The following is a 23,638-nucleotide window of genomic DNA, read 5'->3' as shown; positions in this document are numbered from 1 at the left end:
TCTACTGTGTGGATTACGCTAGCAGCCATGTTAAGGGGGGCTGAAAAGGAATTTTTCCCTTACCACCATATTAGCCAGGTGTAGTGCGGGTTTTTTCCACCTTCCTCACTGCAGGTTCAGGTGGGCTCTGTTCATGCATAGCATGATGGGCAGTAGGCCATATGTTGCAACTCTTTATTTAAGTGTGTAGCGGATGTTCAGTGCAGGTTCTCCATAAATTAAGGCACAAAAGAATGGATAAATGGCTTGGAAAAGAAATTAAGGAGAGGAGGTTGGTAATTGAGCAAGCTGAGGGCAGTTGGGGACTCCTCTGATTGGTACAGCAGAGAACTAACCCCCCATCATTATAGTCCACCTTAACCCCTCCTACGAGCAGGGGTGGTCGGTAAGATCCCCCCTCCCGGAATTGGCTGGAATTGGAGAGTCGCGGCAGTGGATCTGCTGGAGGGACATAAACGGAAAGGGGTGTGTGTGGGGGGTCCTAAAAAAAAGCACTCACCCCCTCCCCCACCCAGGTGAATTGTGGGGGTTTTCACCTGCACTGCACATTTTATCCGCCAAGTTAGTCCCAGGCATCTAATAATAAAGTTGTGGCCTAATTAAACTCATATCTAATGTCTCTTGTCATTCTTTCGGCATAGCCAGCCAGACAGTTTATGTCAGTTGGCCTGCCTGCTGCACTGGCTCTCCCTCCACTCACTGCTTTGCACAATGTTTTTATTATGGCAAACCATATAAGTGGTGAAAAAAGACAGGACAATCCCAGAGGAATCAATTATAGAATTAAAGGAAAATATGGCTAGCAAGCTCCACTATCATTCAGAATTGGCACATAGATGGAAGTAGGGGCCATGGAGCCAATGCTTTGAAGTGGTGACAAAGATGCTTCTCTTCTTTTTTTCCAGTTATACCAACAGTTTTAAAGCTGAAGCATTAGAACTGGTGCTGGTCAGAACATGGAATTTCTGTTCCATGGGAAATTCCGACATTTTGAAATTTATTTTCATTCCAAATGAGAATGAAAAGTCTATTTTTTGAAATTTCCCACAGGAAGGAAATTACAAACATTTTAGAGTAATAAAAACCAAAACTTTGTTTCAATAGCATCAAATTGCTTTGTTTCACTAATGTCAAAACACTTCATTTTGACAAGGAAACATGTTTCATTTCAATGAGGCAAAATACAGAATATTAAAGAAATATATTCAATAGAATATAACTACAGTATTAAAATAGCTATTTTCATATATCAAAGTTGAAACACTACGAATCAAAACAAAACATTTTGACATAATTGAAACAAAACATTCCATTATCACATGAAATGATCAATTCAAAATAACTTGTTTATCTTTTAACTGTGGAAAATTTTATTGGAATTGACACATACCTCTGACAGGTTTCTATTATGATGAAACTGCATTTTCTGATGGAACACTGTTGCACTGGAAATTTTTCAACCAGCTCTAATCAGAACATAACTGCTGGAACAGAGTTCTAGTTAAAAGTAAAGTTCTAGGATATATTCTGGATCCAAAGCGTTTCTTAATAAGCATTGCAACAGTATTGTTTCTAATGTGCTTGTCATAAATATAAAGGGAAGGGTAAACCCCTTTGAAATCCCTCCTGGCCAGGGGAAAGCTCCTCTCACCTGTAAAGGGTTAAGAAGCTAAAGGTAACCTTGCTGGCACCTGACCAAAATGACCAATGAGGAGACAAGATACTTTCAAAAGCTGGGAGGAGGGAGACAAACAAAGGGGTTGTGTCTGTCTGTGTGCTGCTCTTGCCAGAGACAGAACAGGAATGGAGTCTTAGAACTTTTAGTAAGTAATCTAGCTAGGTATGTGTTAGATTATGATTTCTTTAAATGGCTGAGAAAAGAATTGTGCTGAATAGAATAACTATTTCTGTCTGTATATCCTTTTTGTAACTTAAGGTTTTGCCTAGAGGGGTTCTCTATGTTTTGAATCTAATTACCCTGTAAGATATCTACCATCCTGATTTTACAGGGGGGATTTCTTTATTTCTATTTACTTCTATTTTTATTAAAAGTCTTCTTGTAAAACTGAATGCTTTTTCATTGTTCTCAGATCCAAGGGTTTGGGTCTGTGGTCACCTATGCAAATTGGTGAGGCTTTTTATCCAACATTTCCCAGGAAAGGGGGGGTGCAAGTGTTGGGAGGATTGTTCATTGTTCTTAAGATCCAAGGGTCTGGGTCTGTAGTCACCTAGGCAAATTGGTGAGGCTTTTTACCAAACCTTGTCCAGGAAGTGGGGTGCAAGGTTTTGGGAAGTATTTTGGGGGGAAGGACGCGTCCAAACAGCTCTTCCCCAGTAACCAGTATTAGTTTGGTGGTGGTAGCGGCCATTCCAAGGATAACGGGTGTAATATTTTGTACCTTGGGGAAGTTTTGACCTAAGCTGGTAAAGATAAGCTTAGGAGGTTTTTTATGCAGGTCCCCACATCTGTACCCTAGAGTTCAGAGTGGGGGAGGAACCTTGACAGTGCTAGAGGAAAACATTATGACTTTTGCACTGGTTGCAATGGTTTAAAAACAAACTCCTTAGAAGATCATCTTTAATTATAAGATTGACATAGTTTGGTGTCTGAGCACTTCAAAGACTGGTTTTATCCCTTCTATTATACAGTAATTAATTTGTTTGCTCTGCAAAGGTTTCTGTTTCTACTCGCCAATGTGGGCTCTTTTAGAAGTTTTGTACGGAATTTTCTTATTAACCATATTAAATGTTGTAAAACATCACCACTTAAAACACTACTGCAGTGTTGTGATTAATTGTTAAGCTACATCTAGAAAATAATAAAATAAATACATACATAAAATTGAACTGACTTGAAGGCTAGCAGTATTTTTCAGTTATTTTAATAACTATTTTGCATCCTCCCAGGATATTTTATAAATTTCATTTTTGCATTATTTTGGTTATTGCCTGTGAGTGATTTTGTTGTGCCACAAGAAAGACAACTAAAATAAAATTATAAAGTATGCTCACCTCATGTTTTCAGCTGAATCCTCTGGCATTGGAGCAACAGTCTGTACAGCTGGAAGGTTTTTACTGGTAGCACCATTCACAAAGCTAGAGGATGAAGAGGAAGAGGAAGATCCTGAATCCACTGCACCTGTAGCCAAAATAAATTTAGATTTTATTTCAGTTTGAAAAATAAAAAAATTAAAGATTTTAAATACCATGGTATTTCCTGTCATGACAGTCTTTTTTAACAAGTAATAAATCTTATCAATTAAAAAAAAATAAAAGCGCTTTAACATATAAATAACAGAATGATTTACTATGGCTATATGTTTTTGATATTGCTCTGCATATATACAATTAAGTTATGTCTACTGCTAAATTAGATAGCTGTATGTTACAAATTAGAATGTATTTTTACATAAAAATGAACGGAAACCACAGATCAAAGTACACTGTAACATAAAATGAAATGGCCTGAAAATAAGTAAGGACTCAGTCACTGAAATATACATAATTTAAAAAAAGGTTCAAAACAAAAATGTTCCTGCCTTCTAATTTCACTGCCTTTTTAATTATTTTTACAGATCAGTGATTAACTCTGCAATTAATGTTAGTATTTTATATAGCATTTTTCATTCTCAAAAGCCCTTTTACAAACATTAAATAGCTGTTCTGGAGAAAAATAAAAAATAAAAATGAGTCTTACCTCTTGTTCTCAATGATCCTAAAAATAAATTCCACATGCTAAAATATTGTATGAGACAAACCATCATCATTCATTTATCATGAATATGATAAAGCCATATTCATTATCGTTTTGAGTAGAGAATGAAAGTTATGTATATTTTCTTTTTTTAAAAATAAGTATCACATACACCTAGGGTGACTAGACGTCCTGATATTAGGAGCTTTTTCTTATATAGGACCCTATTACATCCCCTCTATACCCTGTCCTGATTTTTTCACACTTGCTATCTGGTCATCCTATATACACCTCAGTTTACCTACTTGGTATTCTCTTGCCTGACTGCAATGCCATAACTCAAAAAAGATTATACTGGAGGAAACTAAACAAGAGAGAATACCAATGGCCCTTGAGGAAACAATGGGGAAGCTATTAATTGGGGAACATCCCTACCTGACTCCAACCAAGCTGGAAAGGTTTACTTCTTTCCAGTTTAGGATCAAAGGGGATATTAAAATCCTAAAAGATGTTGCCCTAAAAAAAGAAGGTTTCAGAGTAGCAGCCGTGTTAGTCTGTATCTGCAAAAAGAAAAGGAGGACTTGTGTCACCTTAGGGACTAACCAATTTATTTGAGCATAAGCTTTCGTGAGCTACAGCTCACTTCATCGGATGCATGTAGTGGAAAATACAGTGGGGAGATTTATATACACAGAGAACTTGAAACAATGGGTGTTACCGTACACACTGTAAGAAGAGTGATCAGGTAAGGTGAGCTCTTACCAGCAGGAGAGTGGCGGGGGGGGGAGGGGGGAGGGAAAACCTTTTGTAGTGATAATCAAGGTGGGCCATTTCCAGCAGTTGACAAGAACGTGTGAGGAACAGTATGTGTGTGTGTGTGTGGGGGGGAATAAACATGGGGAAATAGTTTTACTTTGTGTAATGACACATCCACTTCCAGTCTTTATCCAAGCCTAAGTTAATTGTATCCAGTTTGCTAATTAATTCCAATTCAGCAGTCTCTCATCGGAATCTGTTTTTGAAGTATTTTTTGTTGAAGAATTGCCACTTTTAGGTCTGTAATAGAGTGACCAGAGAGATTGAAGTATTCTCCGACTAGTTTTTGAATGTTATAATTCTTGACGTCTGATTTGTGTCCATTTATTCTTTTTACATAGGGACTGTCCAGTTTGGCCAATGTACATGGCAGAGGGCCATTGCTGGCGCATGATGGCATATATCACATTGGTAGATGTGCAAGTGAACGAGCCTCTGATAGTGTGGCTGATGTGATTAGGCCCTATGATGGTGTCCCCTGAATAGATATGTGGACACAGCTGGCAACAGGCTTTGTTACAAGGATAGATTCCTGGGTTAGTGGACCTTATCTGATCACTCTCTTGTTACAGTGTGTATGGTAACACCCATTGTTTCATGTTCTCTGTGTATATAAATCTCCCCACTGTATTTTCCACTGCATGCATCCGATGAAGTGAGCTGTAGCTCACAAAAGCTTACACTCAAATAAATTTGTTAGTCTCTAAGTCTAAGACTCAAGTATTCCTTTTTTTTAAAAAAAAAGGAGGTGGATTGTCAGAAGCTGTATAGGAAGGAGATGCTAACACAAACACAGAAACTGCAATAAGCAGACTGTCTCTCCCAACCCAGAGGTAAATGTAACTAGGATTAAGGAACTTACAATATAATATACACTATAATTAGCCACTGTCACAGGCTCCCAGAGGAAAAGGGCTTGCAGATGTCAAACCCAGTTGGGCATGTCCAGTTAAGACAGTTGGGAAACAGGATGGCTGTGCCCAGAGATCTAATCTAAGAGTGATAGGAGTGCATGGGGTACACACAGACAGGAGTCAAGGTACTAAAACCTGTCCCCAAAACGGTGCACTTTAGACATACTAATAAAGTTCTAAAATCGAAGCTTGTCCTGTGACAGTGGTGATAACAATGGGCTGTTGACTGTGATACGATGATTTGGAATGTGACAGCTTATTTTTGTATTTTGTTTTTTTAAATAATTGTCCTAAGGACCTTAGCACAGAATACTTTTCTCAGATGAAGTTATATCCATGTGACATTTGTGGCATATGGTAAAAACTACAAGAAAGAGAGGATGTGGGGGACATCTAGAGTCTCTAAATGACTGAATAGAATTTTTCCCACCTCAGTAAACTATTGCTTAGTTCATTTTACAATGTAGTATTTGTTTCACTGGCTTTTTACCAAGGGATTTTTAAACACCACAGCAAGTACATAAACTGGACAGCATCTGGATACTTTGGGCAAACATGCCTTAAGAACAGAACCATATAATTCATTATATTAATTATTGCAGATATAATATGACTGAATCATCTGAACTGTAAATCCCACACTTCAGCTAATCCAATCACAAAAACAAAGCAAACCCCTCCCCCACAAAACCCCAAAGCAAACAAAAACCATCATAACTTGACTCTCAATGTAAGCAACACTGTGATGAATATGTTTATATTTTCAATGCGTCAGATATATCCAACAGCTTCTGATTTGCAATTTATCATTGCCACATATACGCTTTTTAAAACATGGAAATTAAGTTCTACCTTTTGGAAATGGAGGGGGGCAAAGAACAGCTTTTAAACCATTTCCTGAGATCGGAGAGCTAGAATAAATGTTCATTCAGGTGAATTCAGGCATAAAAAGCTTTAGAAAAAAAGGAACAAGCCTAAAATAGCAATGAACTTCCTTACCCAAAGGTGAGTTAAGAACCTCAGTACATTTGTAGTTCTGAGGAATTAAATTGGTAAAATTTGCTGAAATAATTTCCAGTCACTATTTTCCCAAAAATCTGCTATGCATAGCCTGCTTAGACAAAAATGAGTATGATAAAAAGAAAACATAGAAGGTGCAGGGATAACTATGAAAAACTAACATTTACCCACAGTCAACACACTGTGGCATCTGATACCGCAGTATTTTCCTGTGCTGTACTTGGAATCATTGTGCTTTCTTAATAGCAATCACTGTACAAAGAAGAGCTACTCAGTTGATTTAAGGTATGGAGTGTTTAAAGTTATGATGTGAAGAATGAAGGTCTGAGGCCTAAAATATCATTTGGGGAAAAAATGTCAATATAGGACTGTCTTATGGTATATGGATACCTAAAACAAACAGAACTTGAACTAAACAGAAACAGGTAAACAAATAGAACTGTTTACAAAAGTGTTAACTTAATTAATTTATAAAGCAGATTTTTTTCTCAAAAGATTAATTAACATTTCTACTGGCAAAGTCCTGTTAGTGAGAGTTAAAGGTGACCTGCAAAGGAAAAAAATTAGTGTATTTCCTATTTTATTTTATGAAGCAGAAAGAAGGCTGGGAAGATTTCTGCTGCCCCATTCCCCAGCCCTCTCCCCCCAAGCTAAAAAGATTTTATTTTTATCAACCCTTGACTTAAGTTGAGGAATGTTATATCTTTGAACTAACTCTCAAGTGTTTAGGTGCATTGTTATAAACAAACACTGTACAATACCTATATCTATAAGTAAGAATAACTTCCTCTCTCAACTCTATTTCATTGCTCTGATATCTGTGATATGATATCATCCTACTCAGTCTCCAGTCATTCATAGTTTCTTCCAGGGTAGGCAGCCTCTGAACTTCTAATGTAACAAATAAAAATTAAAGCCCCACTCCCCTGTCCCAGCCCGGAACCCCCTCCTGCACCCCAAACTGCTCATCCCCGGCCTCACTCCAGAGCCCACACCCCCAGCTGGAGCCCACACCCCCTCTTGCAATCCAACCCCCTGGCCCAAGTGCGGGAAAATGAGCAAATGAGAGAGGGTGGGGGAGAGCAAGCAATGTAGTGAGGGGGGGATGGAGTGTGTGGGGGTGGGGCCTCGGAGAAGGGGTAGGGCAGGAGCAAGGCCTCAGGGAATTGGCAAGGAAGGGCAAGGGCATTCAGTTTCTGCAAATAGAAAGTTGGCAACCCTAACTATAAGGAAACAAACAAGCCCCTACCTCTCTTTTTAAACCTTTATAGGTTATCTCTAAGGTGAAATTAAACTGTTACTTGAAGAATGATCCATGTTAACATCGATGGGTATTCATCGAAAGGCCTTATGACTTTTATTCACAAATACTAATATATAGATTTGGGGTCAAGAAGGAATATAAAACCTGTTCCACTCTAGGGTATATTAGCAGCACCGTAGTAGGGTTTTTACCTTATTGGGGTGTTAAATAGGGAATATCTACTAGCATTAAGTGTGTATATCCCCTACAAATATGCTATCACAGGAGAGAGGAGGCACTGGGGAAACTCATTCATTTCTGTTGTAATTCTCTATGTTTCTAAGACATCATTAGGACTATATCTTCATCTATATAAGGTGGAATAATTTTCTTAAACAATAATGGTGAGAATACACATACAGCAAGAGGAAATTATGTCCTTCATAGAGGACAAAAAGATATAATTGAGCATTCAAGGTTTTTATTTTTAAAAAAGGTATAGTAAGAATAGAAAGGAGACAACTGAAGGGGAAAAAAAAAGAAAGAAAAAGATGAGGTTCACAAAAATATTTAAGGACGATACCTGTTGTATTAATCATACTTTTTGGTGTAGCAGCAAATATGTTTGGTGTAGTACCCGGTGGCAGAACACCTCCAGCACTGGCAGCTCCAACTGTGGTAACAGCTAGGCTGCCTGGAGGCGGTTTCTTTACAGGTACGACAACACTCCTGCAGAGAAAGAAACGTCAAGTTAATCCAACACCACAAAGAAGTGACGCAGGGGTTTGGTTTGTTTTTTTTAACCGCTTTTGATAAAAAAATACACGAAGGATCATACAAATGTAGGGCTGGAAGGGGTCTTGAAAAGTCATCAAGTCCATGACCCTTGTGCTGAGGCAGGACCAAGTAAATTTAGATCGTCCCTGAGAGGTATTTGTCCAACTTGTTCTTAAAAACCTCCAGTGATGGGAATTCCAAAACTTCTCTTAGAAATCTATTCCAGAGTTTAACTACCCTTATGGTAGGAAAACTTTTCCTAACATAGAAAGTAAATCTCCTTTGCTGCAGATTAAGCACATTACTACTACTTGTACATTCAGTACACGAGCAGAATGATCAATAATTTAACAATCATAGAGAACAGGTCCTCTTTGAAGAGTTATCAGCTTCCCGCTCAGCCTTCTTTTCTCAAGACTAAACATGTCCTGTTTTTTGTTAAACTTTCCTTCTAGGTCAGGTTTTTTAAAACCTTTTATCATTTTTTGTTGCTCTCCTTTGGACTCTTTCCAATTTATCCACATTTTTTCTATAGTGTGACATCCAGACTGCTTCAGCTGAGGCCTCACAGTGCCGAATAGAGCAGAACAATTACCTCCCATGTCTTACGTATGACTCTGCTGTTAATATACCCCAGAATGATATTAACCTTTCTTATAACAGCATCACATTGTTGACTTGTGTTCAATTTGTGATCCACTACAACCCCCTTCAGGAGTAATACCAGGAGTAATGAGGAGTTTTTCCTCATTTTGTAGTTGTGCATTTGATTTTTCCTTCCTAAAGGAAGTACTTTACACTTATCTTTATTGAATTTCATCTTGTTGATTTCAGACTACTTATCCAATTTGTCAAGGTCATTTTGAATTCTAATCCTGTTCTCTAAAGTGATTGCAACCCTCCACCCCCATCTTTGTGTCAACTACAAATTTTATAAACATTCTACACTCCATTATTCAAGTACAAGTGAAAATACTGAATGGTACCAGACCCATGGGACCCCGCTAGATACGCTCTCCCAGTTTGACAGTAAACCATTGATAACTACTCTTTGAGTAGTTTTTCAACAAGTTGTGCACCTGCCTTATAGTAATTTAATCTAGAGTGCATTTCCCTAGTTTTCTTATGAGAATATCACATGGAACTGTGCTAAAAGCCTTACTAAAATCAAGATATATCATGTTTACTGCTTCTCCCCTATCCATTAGGACAGTAACTCTGTCAAAGAAGGAAATTAGGTTGGTTTGGCTTGATTTGTTCTTGACAAATCCACGCTGGCTATTCCTTATAACCCCTACTGTCCTTTAGGTTCTTACAAAGTGATTGTTTAATAATTTGTTCCAGTATATGTCCTAGTATCCAAAGTTAGGATGACTGATCTGTAATTCCCCAGGTCCTTTTGTTCACCTTTTTAAAGACAGGTACTATATTAGCCCTTCTCCAGTCCTCTAGGACTTCATCCATTCCTCATGAGATAATTACAAATGGTTCCGAGATTGCTTCAGTTAGTTCCTTAAGTACCTTAGGATGAATTTCATCAGGCCCTGATGAGTTGAATACATCTAGCTTATCTAAATATTCTTTAACCAGTTCTTTCCCTATTTTGGTTCGTTCTCCCTTGCTGTTAATATTAATTGTTTTGAGTAGATGGTCACCACTAACTTTTTTAGTGAAGAGTAAAGCAAACTAGGAATAATTATACCTAAATATTTTCTTAACTTTTATGGGATAATGCGGTCTAGTTGACCAAGCATGAAATTGAGAGCTAGGTACTTCCAAATTCTAATCCAGGTCCTGCCATTGTATGGTCATAAGAATCTCAATTAATCTCTGTTTTACTTGCAACACCTGTAAAATGGAAATATCTCCTCTTTCACAAGGATGTTGTGAGGTCTAATAATTTATAGCACTTTGAATTTTCAAATTGCTTTATAAGTGCAAATACTGCAATTATTGTGGCAATGCAGTATATACTGCTAGTGCACATCTGTACAATCTTAGATGAAACTGAAATTGAATAGATGCCATTATATGGTCTTATCAAAGCCATCAAAATTACAGTTATTATAGAGAATATATGAATATAGGACCTGATTCTCCACTGCCCTGCACCTGGTGCAGTCAACTATACCTATCAAAAGCAGTGTAAGTGTACCAATCAGAGTTCTGCACTCATACTTGAGGTGGTGTTTTATATCCACTTTGCTCTCAACAGTGCCAAGGAGTAAACTGAAAACACAATGTGCAAGACAGTAAAGACTCAAGCCCACAGTGTATATAATATACTTAACTTTATTCATATAAAATTAAATTTCTAAATTTAAAATTTATAAATTAAAAAAAGCTTGTTGCAGTATTAAGACTTTATAAACTTTAAAAAAAAAGAACGTATAGCCCATATACAAGCAGTGATTATTGTACTGATACAAGTACATATTCATCACATCTGAAGACAGTATTTGTCTTCATCCTACCTGTAACTAAATGTCCTGATATATGCAGTTCAAAATAAAAAAAGGAATATACCAAAGGGACATTTAAATAGTGCTTTTCTTAACAAGAGGTCTCTGTCTGGCAGAAATGAAATCTGTCTACTTTTAATGTCTCTCTCTTCATTTTATAAAAAGACTATTTCTGTGGCCCCTGCTTCATAACAAAACTAGAAAGTGAAGAACAAATCTGAAACAGAAGGGATTTTTAAATGCAAGAAAAAGAAAAAAAAAGATGCTTATCATTTTTATTATACCCACATGCTTTTTTTTTCTGAACACATGCACTTCATTTTTCAACTAAAATAGGCATAATATTGTAGTACTGAAATAAAAGAACAAAAGAATGTAGCTATTTAGGGTAATATGTCAGCTTCCTGGCTACAGTTCTGCACTTCAGAAAGTGCTTTTAGTAAGGATTTCTCAGTAAACCTGACAAGATTCTTTCAGAAAAAAAGTGTGTTTTAAGAAGAAAGGGTAGATAGATCTCTGATTCTCATTTATTAAGTAAATGAGGTCCAAGGTTAACTTATAGACCAATATTTCACCTCCCCTTACAAAAAAAATACTTTAAAATATTTCACCTCAGAATTTGTTTTTATTCAGGACAGCCCAACTTTCTGGTTGGGGAATTCACCCTTCCGGTCTGCTGACAAAAAAGGAGAAGGATTTTTAATCAAACTACAATAGTCTCAAAGGACTCTTTGGGTTGGTATGTTTTTAAAAAGGCCTCCTTCCAATGGTTTGACTTCGAGGTTGAGTAGGATACAGAAGAGAATAGACCTTTAGGAAACCCTATGTATACTAAGTCTAACGCAGAAAGTCAAATACAATTAGAATGGATGTTTGTTTACTGTCTATGTCCAACAGAAGTCATTAAGCAGTGTGGCCTGTGCTGTGTCTGTGCTCATTTAAACCTAAAACTCAACTGGGAATGCTGACAGGTGTCACATGCACTTGCAGATAGTGATTTGCTAAGTTCTCAGTCATCTTGCTTAGAAACAGAAGATTAGACACTGGGTAGTACTGGAGAGATAGGTTGCATCAAGAGTTGGTTTCATTAGTACCAAGCTTGAGTAAATGTGGGTGACAGACCCCGCTCTTTCAACGACACTGACCATAGGGTCAACAAACTTGATAGTAGTATCAACCTGTTAGTAGCATCCCAGGGGCTCTTAGCTATCCTCTAATATCCAGGGCCATCATGTGTCAGAGTTGTCAGTGGAGAGTCAGATTTCCTGTGCAGTACTGTGCCACGTTCTGAGAAAGGGTGCTGTGTGCCATCTGAATGTGACTGTTGAAAGCTGGAGACTAGAGTAGCCATTACAGACATGCATGATTATTTCTGTAAAAATAGGCCAAGATAGTTCCACAGAGAAGGTACAGGAATTTAAAGTATTGGTTGTGCCTTTCCCTCTCCATATCTGTAAGTATTTTCTGCTTTTGGTGTTGAAAATCTATCCTTCATGTTTTTTCATGACAGGTCATCTGAGAATATCTATAATCTGTGGGATAATGAGAGTGGGAAGGGCATGTTTCTACCTTGTATGCCTTTAGATCTGTGTGACTTAACTTCTTTGCCTGGTAGGATTTTCCGTGAGAATTTTTAAGAAGGTAGCTGGGAACACACATTCTATGGTGGGCAATCAAAATTGGGCCTTTTGCTCGCTAAGAAGTGGGAAAGAGCTCAGATATCAGCTAAGAGAAAATGATTGTCTGATCAGGATGCAGTGCACATGAATTGATGCCTTCTTTGAAAGCAAGAGAAAAGATAGTCATGTGGTTAACAGACTGACTGGCAGCTCAGGAGATCTGGGTTCCCTGCCTCTGTAAATAGATTTCCTACCTGGGCTTTGAACCATCTCTCTGTGCCTCAGTTCACCATTTGTAAACATGATACTGCCCTAACTCATAGGGATGTCGTGAGGGTAGATCCACGAAAGCCTGGAAGATGCTCTAACACTACGGTGATGGAGACATACAAGTACTAGAAGCATAAGTCTTACTTAATAAGTGGCCAGGTGTCCCTCACTAAATGTTGGCCATCTGGGTCAGCGGTCACTTTTCAAAGATAGAAGAATACAAGTTCTTCAGTCTCTATGGCTTTGAATTGTATGTTCAGTCCAAATTTCATCAAGACAGAGGTCAGATGCCATTTCTTGTGTCTTTGAGGCTCTCTGTTTTTGATTATTTTGTTTGCAAAGTGGGCCAGGAGCTCTTGATTTCACACAAGACTGGGGTCTTACCACAGGTCCCAGGACCATTCAGTTTCTCCCTCTGCTGAACAACAGTCTTCACCACTACCACCCTACAGTATCTATTGCAGGAGTCCCGGCATGGTTACAGCTCCCTTTCTCCTCCTCATCTATGTGAAGAGAAGCAGCGTTTGTTGATGCTAAGCTCTCACATAGCAGCATCCATGACTAATGCTCTAGTTGCCTATGAAAATATACTATGCTGGCTTCCCATAGAATGCTGAGACATGTTTAATGTCTCGGTCCTAAGTACTCGATGGCCTGAGTCTAGCCTACCTAAAAGATAATCTGAAGGTCTGGGTCACAGACTGTGTCCAATAATTCCACTCCTCCTCCATAATGGAACTTCCTACTGTAAGGGTAAAGCTAATCTGTGCAGGACTCTGAACTTTCTTGGCATGTAGTCTGAGACTGTGGGACAAACTCACATAGGAATTAAGGACCATTACAAACCTCAACATCTGCGAATTAAGGACCATTACAAACCTCAACATCTGCTCCTGCAATTATGCAATCTTGCCTTGTCTAACATAAACACTAAGCTGTGTGTACATTTAAACAAACACACACAAACAACCCCTCAACCAAAATCCTACCACAACAACACATACACAATTTTCCCATTGGGGAGAGGATGAGAGAAGGAACAAACCACACTATAGAGGTTAGTCACATTGCTTAATGCATCATTGGAAGGCACTCAAATACCATGGTAATGAGAGCAGTATAAGAACGTATATAAAATAAAACAGGGCAGTGTATCAGCATTGTCAGAGGCCCAGTTTGTTTTGTCTCCTTCCAGGCCTGGACTGCACAGTGGGCCTCTCTTGCACTTTAAAGGTGACACATCAAAAAGTGCTTTGTGTTGGCCTAACTTTGCTCCCATTGAAGACAATAAGTGTTTTGCAATTAGCCACTATGGGAACAGAGGCCAAAAGTGAGCATTTTTCAAAATCACACCCAGAATCTGTTTAGTGATGTAGTGAGAAATTACATTCTAACATATAATTTAAATGCTTCATTCTGGTTACTGGATCATATGCTCCATTGTGGTGCTCCCAACTGGGTCTTTCCTCTATATTGTCAACAAAGATCTTGTAAGATCTGGAAGTGTCTGCTAGGCCAGCAGTTCTTTTTATATCTTGCAGCCTGTGGGACTTTTTCAGGTGAATGTCTTCAGGACCCTCTAAAACAATTCTGATCCCCAGAACTTCCAGAATGTATGACTGGTAAATTTGCTGAGATCTTACAATGGGCAAAACAGGATCTCAGAAAAGATAGAAAGATATGCTAGATTAAAAGATTGCTGAATCTTAGGAAAGGAAAGAACAGTCCCGAATTGAAACACAGGAATTGCCATTCTGGATCAGACTTGAAGTCCACCTAGGCCAGTTATGGCTCCGGGGAAGCTGTGCCTTTGACCCATCACTCAGTCTCTCATTAAGCATCCTTCCATTTTACAGGCCCATATCTGTACTACACTTAGAATCCTGCGACTGACCCCACTTTTAGACTGCATACCCAGGTCACAGGACACTATGTCCTCAGGTTCTGGCACCTGCTCTAGACTTTTTTCAGGACCTGTGACCAGTATGAAAATGGAGTGTCAGAAAACAAAAAGAAAAGGAGTACTAGTGGCACCTTAGAGACTAACCAATTTATTTGAGCATAAGATTCCGTGAGCTACAGCTCACTTCATCCAAAGCTTATGCTCAAATAAATTGGTTAGTCTCTAAGGTGCCACAAGTACTCCTTTTCTTTTTGCGAATACAGACTAACACGGCTGCTACTCTGAAACCTGTCAGAAAACAGTTTGTTCAAAACAAATTACTATTTATTTGTCCATATGAACATAAATGGAGAGGAAGGGGGTTAAAACCACTAAGGGCTTACTCTCTTTGCAGGATACATCCCTAGTGGTCTAATATATGTGAACCAATCTATGTGAGAGATACGGGATAGATGATCAAAGTCACTGATATTTCTTGATATGATAAAGTACTTAGTACCTCCTGAATTTCTAAATGAACTTGGTACTAAAGAGGTGTCTCAAAGCATCAAAACATGCAGTTCTAGACATGTTAGCACAATCAAACACAGCGTGATAAAACAGGGTAAAACCATTACATGCCTATGGAATAAAGCTCGATAATTTAGAAATAGAGGAGTGACAAACTGCGAAGTTTTAGCGACCAAGTGCTCAGACTGTTCTTATTGATATATTGTTATGTACTGGTACATATGAAAGACCATAAAAAAAGGGTAATGATAAATGGTAATTTTATCAGGTTATAAGGGTGGATGTGAATGGGCTGGAAATGTGCATCCAATAGAAAGTGGTGAAGGTGGGTTGGTGAAGGGTTGCTTGATTTTTTTATTTTATTTATTTTTTAAGTGAGCTGTAAGGGATATTAATACCATGGAAACTATATTCTCAGGTATACCTCTATGAGGTGGTGACACAACACTGAAGAAATAAAAAAATTAAAAGGGGGATAAGAAAGTTATGAAACAGGAAGGAAACAAAATAAGTCAGCAAAAAAATAAACTAATATATTTAGTGGAAAATAATCAAAAAATCAATAATAGTGCAAGTTGAAATGCAATAATTTGGCCCAAACCAATAATTTGGCTAGTAAAAGGTGCATGTATACAATATTGCAATAAGACAAGATGACAAAAAAGCCAGTGTGATTTTGAGTGCATATCCAGTGGCACAATGCTACATACTGTCCTTTGGAGAAGCAATAAAAATAATTAAGGGCTGGAGGGACTGAATTATGAGGAAAGACTGAAAGACCTAAATGCATGTAACTTGATAAATGATGACTAAGGGGAATATGATAATATTACAAATATTTGAAGGATGTAAATATCAAGGAAGGAACAGAATTACAGTATTTAAGGTTTTCTCCAAGGGGATACGCCTTCACATACTGGAATAAAAATAAGCTGCTGGACTACCATAATAGTGGTGATGGGTGCCTACTGCGGTACTCATGGGCAAGCTCAATCAAAAGGCAGTGACATAATCACAGTGGATCATCAGAGTATTCCCAGCACCTTTCTCACCACACACAAGGCACATATGACTGGAGAAGCGTATATTGCCTTCTTCAATTGTGTCTTTCATTTTAAAAAAAATCTGATTTGGGGGTCAAAACCAATTTTTTTCCTTCTATTTTTAGTTTTTCAATTACCCCCCCCCTTTTTTTTTTAACAAAACCAAATAGTTTAATGAACATTTCTATTCTGTTGAAAAAACTATCTTCCATCAAAAACATTTAAATGGAAAATTGTAAACCAGGAAAACTAAATGCAGGGCTTTAGAATTGAAGGGCCATTTAAATCTCAAACAGCTTTATTATGGTAACACTATAACTCAGTACGTACCCAAAGCCAAAATATGTGCAAGAATGGAAACAATGAAATGGCTACCAAATCTCTCCACTTACTATCCCATTTATCTTGTCTTACACCCAGAAAGAAAATCTGTTTTTATATAATATTACTTTATAATTTCACCTGAAGATTTAGGGTGACTTAAATGGGAACAGAGCTAGGACAACATTAAGAACTTTTGCAAGTACTATTTCTTCAAAATGACTTTTCAGCTGATGGGAACATTTTGGAAATGATAAAGTAGATGAGAAAGTTCATTTTACCTGATCTGAGTGTACTTGTACTCTCTACACCAATAAAGATACAGTACATAATTGTGTTTACAAGTGTCCTTCAATCCACAATTACCCTTTGAATTCACACCCACTTTTTCTTCTTCAACCAATTAGAAACTGTTCAAATTGGAAGCTGAGTAAGGATTTTGGGCTAGAATTTTAATGATATTTAAGCACCTAAAGACTGAGAGGCCTACTGGCCAGATTTTAGTTTTTGTTTTTTATTAAATTAGGTGCCCAAAGATGCAGATTGGTGCCTAATAGGATTTTCAGAAGTACACAGGTTCCCATCTCCCATTGATTTCAGTGGGAGTTTGGCAACTAGACGCCTACAAAATTGGGACATCTGGTCACCCTATTTACAGATCTGTGGTATATCTGCAAGCTGCACACTGCTATCCTACCCAAAGAGAGATGATCTGGCATTCAAACCAACTGAATGATGTTGAACAGCAGCAAAAATGTCAGACTGCTTTCTCATTTGTTCCAAGACTTCAAAATATAGGAATTTCTGCATAAATACAGATGCAGAAATGCTTCTTATTAAAATGACTCTCCAAAGTATGGAATGTTTAGAGCACTCACACAATTTAAAAAGAAAAGGAGTACTTAGAGAGGTGCCACAAGTACTCCTTTTCTTTTTGCAGATACAGACTAACACGGCTGCTACTCAAACAATTTAAAAAGAAATCCATAAAGCACAAAAGCAAGATGTCTCGAAACTTCAGTAATTTCTGTTTAGGAACTTTCTAGCAGGAAGACTAGTAATGTATCAAACAAACTGCAGAATATGAGCACCACATAGAATCACTCGAACAGTTTCACAATGCTCAGTGTCCTCGACTGATTATTTCTGGTGTGCCAAACCACATTTAGAAAATATATTCTGATACTAGTAATAATTAGAACTGAGTGTTATGGTTTTTTTGCCATCAAAAAGATGAGAATGGAAGAAAATTACTGGCACGTTATGTTCCATTACAATTATAAGTCTAGGACAGATAACCCTCCGTGCTTGCCTCTAAACATGTCACCCTGGACGTTATTTTCAAGGAGTTCAGTTTGATGTTAAAAGACATGTCATAACTTTGAGAATCCAGGCTCCAGTGTCCCAGAAATCTGTTTATATAGCTCATAATGTAATTACAGCTACCTTAACACAGATGAGGCAGAAGGCAGCAATATATTGAAAACTAATTGAAAAATGCAGTTGTCCAGAAGCACTTGCAGAGAAGAGGTCTCTGAAAAGCTACGCAAAGCTTCAGAGTTTGAAGTGAAATTTTTGATGTTGTCACTCTCAATCTATTGAATGGCTGACAGACAATCAAACCCGTCTGGCTGGCTGGCAGCTCATTTTGCTGGCAGGTGGCAAACAATTAGACACACCAATTTGTGCCTCCTGATGACATTAAAGCATGAAACTAAGTTGTATGCAGGGCCTAGTGATTTGTGTGAAAGCATTTCAAAAATAATACTCTTTGCCGTGGCAACTCATTTCAGACTGCCACCTCCCATTATAGCTTTGAGCAGTGAAGATGACAGGCTTGAGTTACGTGCAGCGCAAGGCCGCTTCTGTTCAATCCGTCATCAGCACCCCTCGAGACCTCAATCCCCTCCTTTCATCAATATCACCTCATCATTTACATTCGATAGTACTTGACCTGCTGCATACATTAACTACACAGAAGTCCCATTTGATAAAATGTGCTGGAACATGTTTTGTGCTTTTACATTTCATTTATAGTTATACAAGTTCTAAGAAATAATGCCCTGCAACACACACATACGTTATTCTGAGCAAGTACCATTTTGTTATAAAAAAATAAATATTCAGTGTTATAAATACTGTTTTGGATAATAAAAGTGAACACTGCTTTGAACTTTATTTACATGAGTTTTGGTAAATTTTCATTTGACCCCAATATATATAAGAGGTTGCAATTTTTTAAAAAAATTGCTTTAAAAGCACACAGCTCTTCAAAGAATAGTTTGTTAATTATTTTACCATTATTTGAGTGATTTCTTTCATAAGAATCACCATAACCACCAGTGTAAGAAATATATATCTTGTACCACATGGTAATGTACATCAACTTTCAAAGAAAATACCGTGTAAAATATCAATTATCTCCAATTTCTTAAATAAACTGATAAACAATACAAATCTATTACAGATGTTCCAACAAATAATTAGTTCAATACTTTCCTTCTAGACAAAAAAGGGCTTTAGGTATAGCCCGGAAACACCAGGACAGAGAACAACTAGGCTGCAATTTACTTCAATCTTTCAACGATAATGGAGGAAGAACAGGAGGAAAAAATTCACAAAGCATTACAACCTAAAATACAGACGTATTGTTTCTAAGTGGCTCTCTTAATGCATTTCAATGCCCATCTCTTACATATACTTTTAAATCTACTATCAGGTGTTTCTTAGCCCATGGGTTGTAACCCTCAAAACAGGTTTCAGGAAAGTCATGGTGACACTATTTTTTTCTCCATTTTATAGTCTTTCATTAATTTTTTTAGAAAAAAACAAGATGTCTCCATGGCCTATGTCTCCTTATAGCTAGTAGGATAACACTGAAAACATGAACGAAGTGCAAACTGATGCCATGATACCTGCCTGAACCTGCAGGCAGCCCACATTAATACCTTTGGATATGACTGCTCCATTCATCTCTGCCTAGGCCCTGTGGACTCTGATACTGCAGCCATGACATTTCGCATTTTTTCCAAATTGTCATGGAATCCAGTATTTTTCTATTTTGTCATACACAACATTATGGTTTGTCTCCCTGCCCTGCTGGGACCTCCCTGCAGCTGTCTTTTGATCACTCAGTTGGAAGTTAATTAGATTACAATGCATGTTCCCTAGACTTCCATGGAACCAGGCAGCAGGGTGTCTTTTTTCCTCTCTTCTATGGATCTATCTCTTGAAGCTTTCCCCTATGGCAGATTTAGATCAAAGCTTGCACCAGAATGTTTGTCAGCAACCACAATACCTCAAAGAAGCCATTGCAGCAGATGACAAGGGAACGTGGGCAGGCATACAACCATTGAAAGCAGGGAGCACTGAGCTATTTGGGGACCAAGAATCCATCTTTACAAAAGAAAACCTTTGGATTCTTCTAGTGAAAATTTATGGGTTTACAAAATCAGAAGACAGTTTTAATAGCAATACCATATACACAAAAACTCTGAGCATTTCCCAGTAACACCAAGTGTAATAGCCAAAGCTGCCCAGCCTCACATAACTGGGCAAAATACTGAATGCTCCCTGAGTCTCAGATGGGGGAAATCTGCTGCTGCCAGTCAAATCAAAGCTGTTCACTTTTTCCAGTGACTAATTTATAATAGCTGCAAGAACTGCTGTTTAGCCAAGTAAGGACAACTAGTACTACTTAGTACAAGTGAATGAAGATACAGGTGTGTCTTCTTTTGCCAGCTTTTAATATCTATCTAGTATGAGTGGGAAGGAATCAAACATAAGAACTTCCTCTTTTCCTGTCCACTGACAGGATATGCTATATTCCTTGGTGAATACGACTCTGCTGTTACAAAATACTTCACTGATCAGCACCGGCCTTCTCTGAATTATTCTTTCTAGAGGTGGAATGTGGTATGTGTCAAACTGGAATTTGTCAACCTGTATCAGGAGCAGAGTCTTGTTGCAACCACTCTGCCCTTCCCATATTAATAAGTGGGAGGGAGCCCTCAGCTAACGGGTGTCCCAGGACATGCCTGATGAGGATAAGTTGTGTGCGGGTGTGTTGGTATAGAAAAGATTGAGAACCACTGATCTACACTTGGACTAAATCCTGAGATAACAATCTGCTTTGACTAGCAGGCAGTGTATTCAAAGATTGGGACTCAGTCTTTTCAGTCACTCTCTTTCACTGGGCTCTCTTGCTGTTCAAGGGATGGAGTAAACTGCACCACACATAAACATAGTGCAGCACATGCTGTCAAGTGCAGTGGTACAGCCATGCCACCCAGCACAGTAAGGGGTAGAGCCAATGGTCTGCCCATTTTCTCATTCCATTACATCCCATCTCCCCCAGAGGCACCTCTCACACACCTGTGCCACGGCATTAGCCAGGACACAGTTTGACCCTGTAGTAACAAGAAAATAAAACCAACAAATCCTTAATGTCTATACAACCTTAATAAAGTTATTAAAAAGCTGACAATTGCATATAACCTTAGCTCCTGAATCTGTACTGAGAACCATTAATGTAGATGCACAAGTTCACCTGGAGTCTCACTGAAATTAACAGGACTCTGTGAGTGAAGATTCTGATGAAGGCTTAGAGCCCACATGCAGTGTTACAATCAAAAAGGGAAATTAATGTTAAAGTTTGAGTATTTACTATTTCTTAAGCAACTATCATGTAATTTGTAGTGTACATCAATGGTTCCCAAACTTTTCCGCATCACGCCCCCTTTTTAATTGTCACGCCCCCCTCCTCTCCTTTACCATCATCCAACCACCCTTTTAACAAATTCAGTTTGTAATTTAAAATTTAAAACAAACGCAAACTTGGTATACATTTTTTTAAATTTAAAATTAAAAATAAGCACAAATAGTTTTTCTTGGCTCAAAAATTTAATAAAATGTAATTTAAAATAAGAAATAGCATGAACAAAACAAATTTAATGTGAAGGATGATGCTGCATTTTCTTCATGAGTTGGGGAATCCTAGTTTTGAAAGATGAAAGTGCACAATGCAAATCGTTTTTGACATCCAGTCGATTTCTTTGTTTTGTTTATTATTATGACTAAACTTGAAAAGCTTTTTTCACAGAGGTACATAGATGAAAATGGAAGAATAATGGTGCTTCTTCTCCAACTTTTGGGTAAACTGTGAAATATTTTATCCAAAATTCCTCCAGGCTTAAGTTTTTGAAAATATCTTTCGCACTTGAATCGTATTTCATTCTGAGTGCTTATTCTTGCAATACTTCTGGCAATGAATCCACATCAATGTTGAACAGATTACGTGCTAATTTATGAACGGGGTTGCCAGAAAAGTTGTCTGGAAAATAGCGGATGAATTCATCAACAAGGCAGTCCAGACGAAACACGGTTTTGTTCTTCGCATCTGCTTTACAAAGTTCTTGGAAACCTTCATTTTCAACGAGTGATGAAAATGTTGGAAAAGACAAAAAGTTAGGCATCTGAGCTTGCATTCGACATTTCCAAAGCTTGATTTTTTTCCGTAAATGCTTTGATGGCATTGTGGTGCACTATAATGTTTGCAGCATTGTTTCCTTGCAGCTTCAAATTGAGATTGTTCAAAGATTCAAAAATGTCCACAAGGTATGCCAGTGAAAGTTGAAACGTGTGGTCCGTAAACACACAATATAACTCTTCTTTTTTCTGTTGCTTCAGGAAAATTTCCGCTTTGTCTTTCAGTACAAATAATCTCGAAAGCATATTCCCTTTGGAAAGTCATCATACCTCCATGTGAAACAAAAGAATTTTATGATCCGCTCCCAAATCCAAACAAAGAGCTGCAAAAAGTCTCGTATTTAAAGCGCTGTTCTTCACAAAATGGACAATTTTGATGGCAAAATTCAACAAGTCAAGTAGGTCATCTGGAAGGGTTTTAGCAGCCAACACTTGTCTGTGTATGACGCAGTGAGCCGCGGTTATGGATGGATTTTTTTCTTTCACCAATGTTACAACTCCAGAGCGAGAGCCACATATCGCTGGAGCACCATCTGTGCATACGCCAACCAGTTTTCCCCCTGAAAGTCCATTTTCTTCAAAAAAAGTCAGAAATCATTTTCATAACATCAGAAGCCTATGATGTGGTTGTCAATTCCTTTGAAAAAAGCAGTTCTTCTTTCACAGTTCCATCGTTAATTAATCGAATGTAGACGAGCAACTGACAGCATTGTGCTACATCAGTGGTATCGTCACACTGAATTGCAAAAAAGGAGAAGCTTTCACTGCCTCCACAACTTGAAGTTTTAAATCTTTTGCCTTATCATCGATTCAATGTTTCACGGAATTGTCGGAAAGTGAAATTTCCGCTATTTTTTTCTTGCTTTCGGCACCAAGCACAATATCAGCTGCTTTCAACAAGCAAGAGTTTCTCCTATTATGTGCGCTTTCTTGGCTTTAGCGATGAGCAATGACAGTTCATAAGATGCTTCTACCACTTTGGCCGATGCTTGATGAAAAGCTACAGTAGCGTCCTGCCTCACACATTTTAAATTTTGAAGTTTAGCAGCAAAACACTCTTTTGGTTTGTCTTTCAAAGCCCTGCGGTTCTTTGTCAAGTGTCGCTCAAGAAGACTAGATCTCAATGAATCATTACTAGAACTGTGTGGCATACTACGCATTGAGGATGATCTCTCCAGTTTTTTCTCCATGACGGTGAAACCATACTTAATGTAGTCTTCACCATACTTCCTTTTCTTAATCATAGCCATAATATACTAATAAAAAAATCTATAAAATAATTTTCCTGATTTGTGAATAATAACTGACGCAAGTTAATTTGAGTTATCACAAATGTATATTTACTACTACTATTATGTACAGATGTGTGCTGCCCTATATATACCCCACCACCAGTCTGGCAAGTAGCCGGTCTTGCGCGGTGAGTGGTGGAGGTAACCACTGCCATGATAGAACAGTCTCAAACACTCTTGCAAGTGAGCTAGGAAGTTTTAAGAAGTTCCACTACTTTCTACATCATTCTTTGGCCTCTCCGCAAACTGAAACGGCACTCCAACACA

The 23,638-nt window shown here is 38.0% G+C and overlaps 1 protein-coding gene across 5 annotated transcripts in view; it reads right to left on the bottom strand.

Moving 5' to 3' along the window:
• Positions 1-23,638, bottom strand: part of NBEA (neurobeachin) — an 858,254-nt gene that overhangs the window by 437,890 nt on the left and 396,726 nt on the right. For 4 of the 5 annotated variants that reach the window (XM_048847613.2, XM_048847638.2, XM_048847630.2 and 1 more), the window contains 2 exons: positions 8,271-8,416; positions 3,013-3,139 (listed from right to left, as the gene is read on the bottom strand). In XM_048847613.2, the coding sequence (XP_048703570.1) occupies positions 3,013-3,139; positions 8,271-8,416 (273 nt within the window). The remainder of the gene's footprint in view (positions 1-3,012; positions 3,140-8,270; positions 8,417-23,638) is intronic. The other variant, XM_048847621.2, reaches the window with a different exon arrangement.

Source organism: Caretta caretta, chromosome 1 (assembly GCF_965140235.1).
Source record: "Caretta caretta isolate rCarCar2 chromosome 1, rCarCar1.hap1, whole genome shotgun sequence".
NCBI classification, from domain to species: Eukaryota; Metazoa; Chordata; order Testudines; family Cheloniidae; genus Caretta; species Caretta caretta.
Note: the sequence above shows the minus strand (reverse complement) of the source record. Positions and strands in the feature narration are given on the sequence as shown.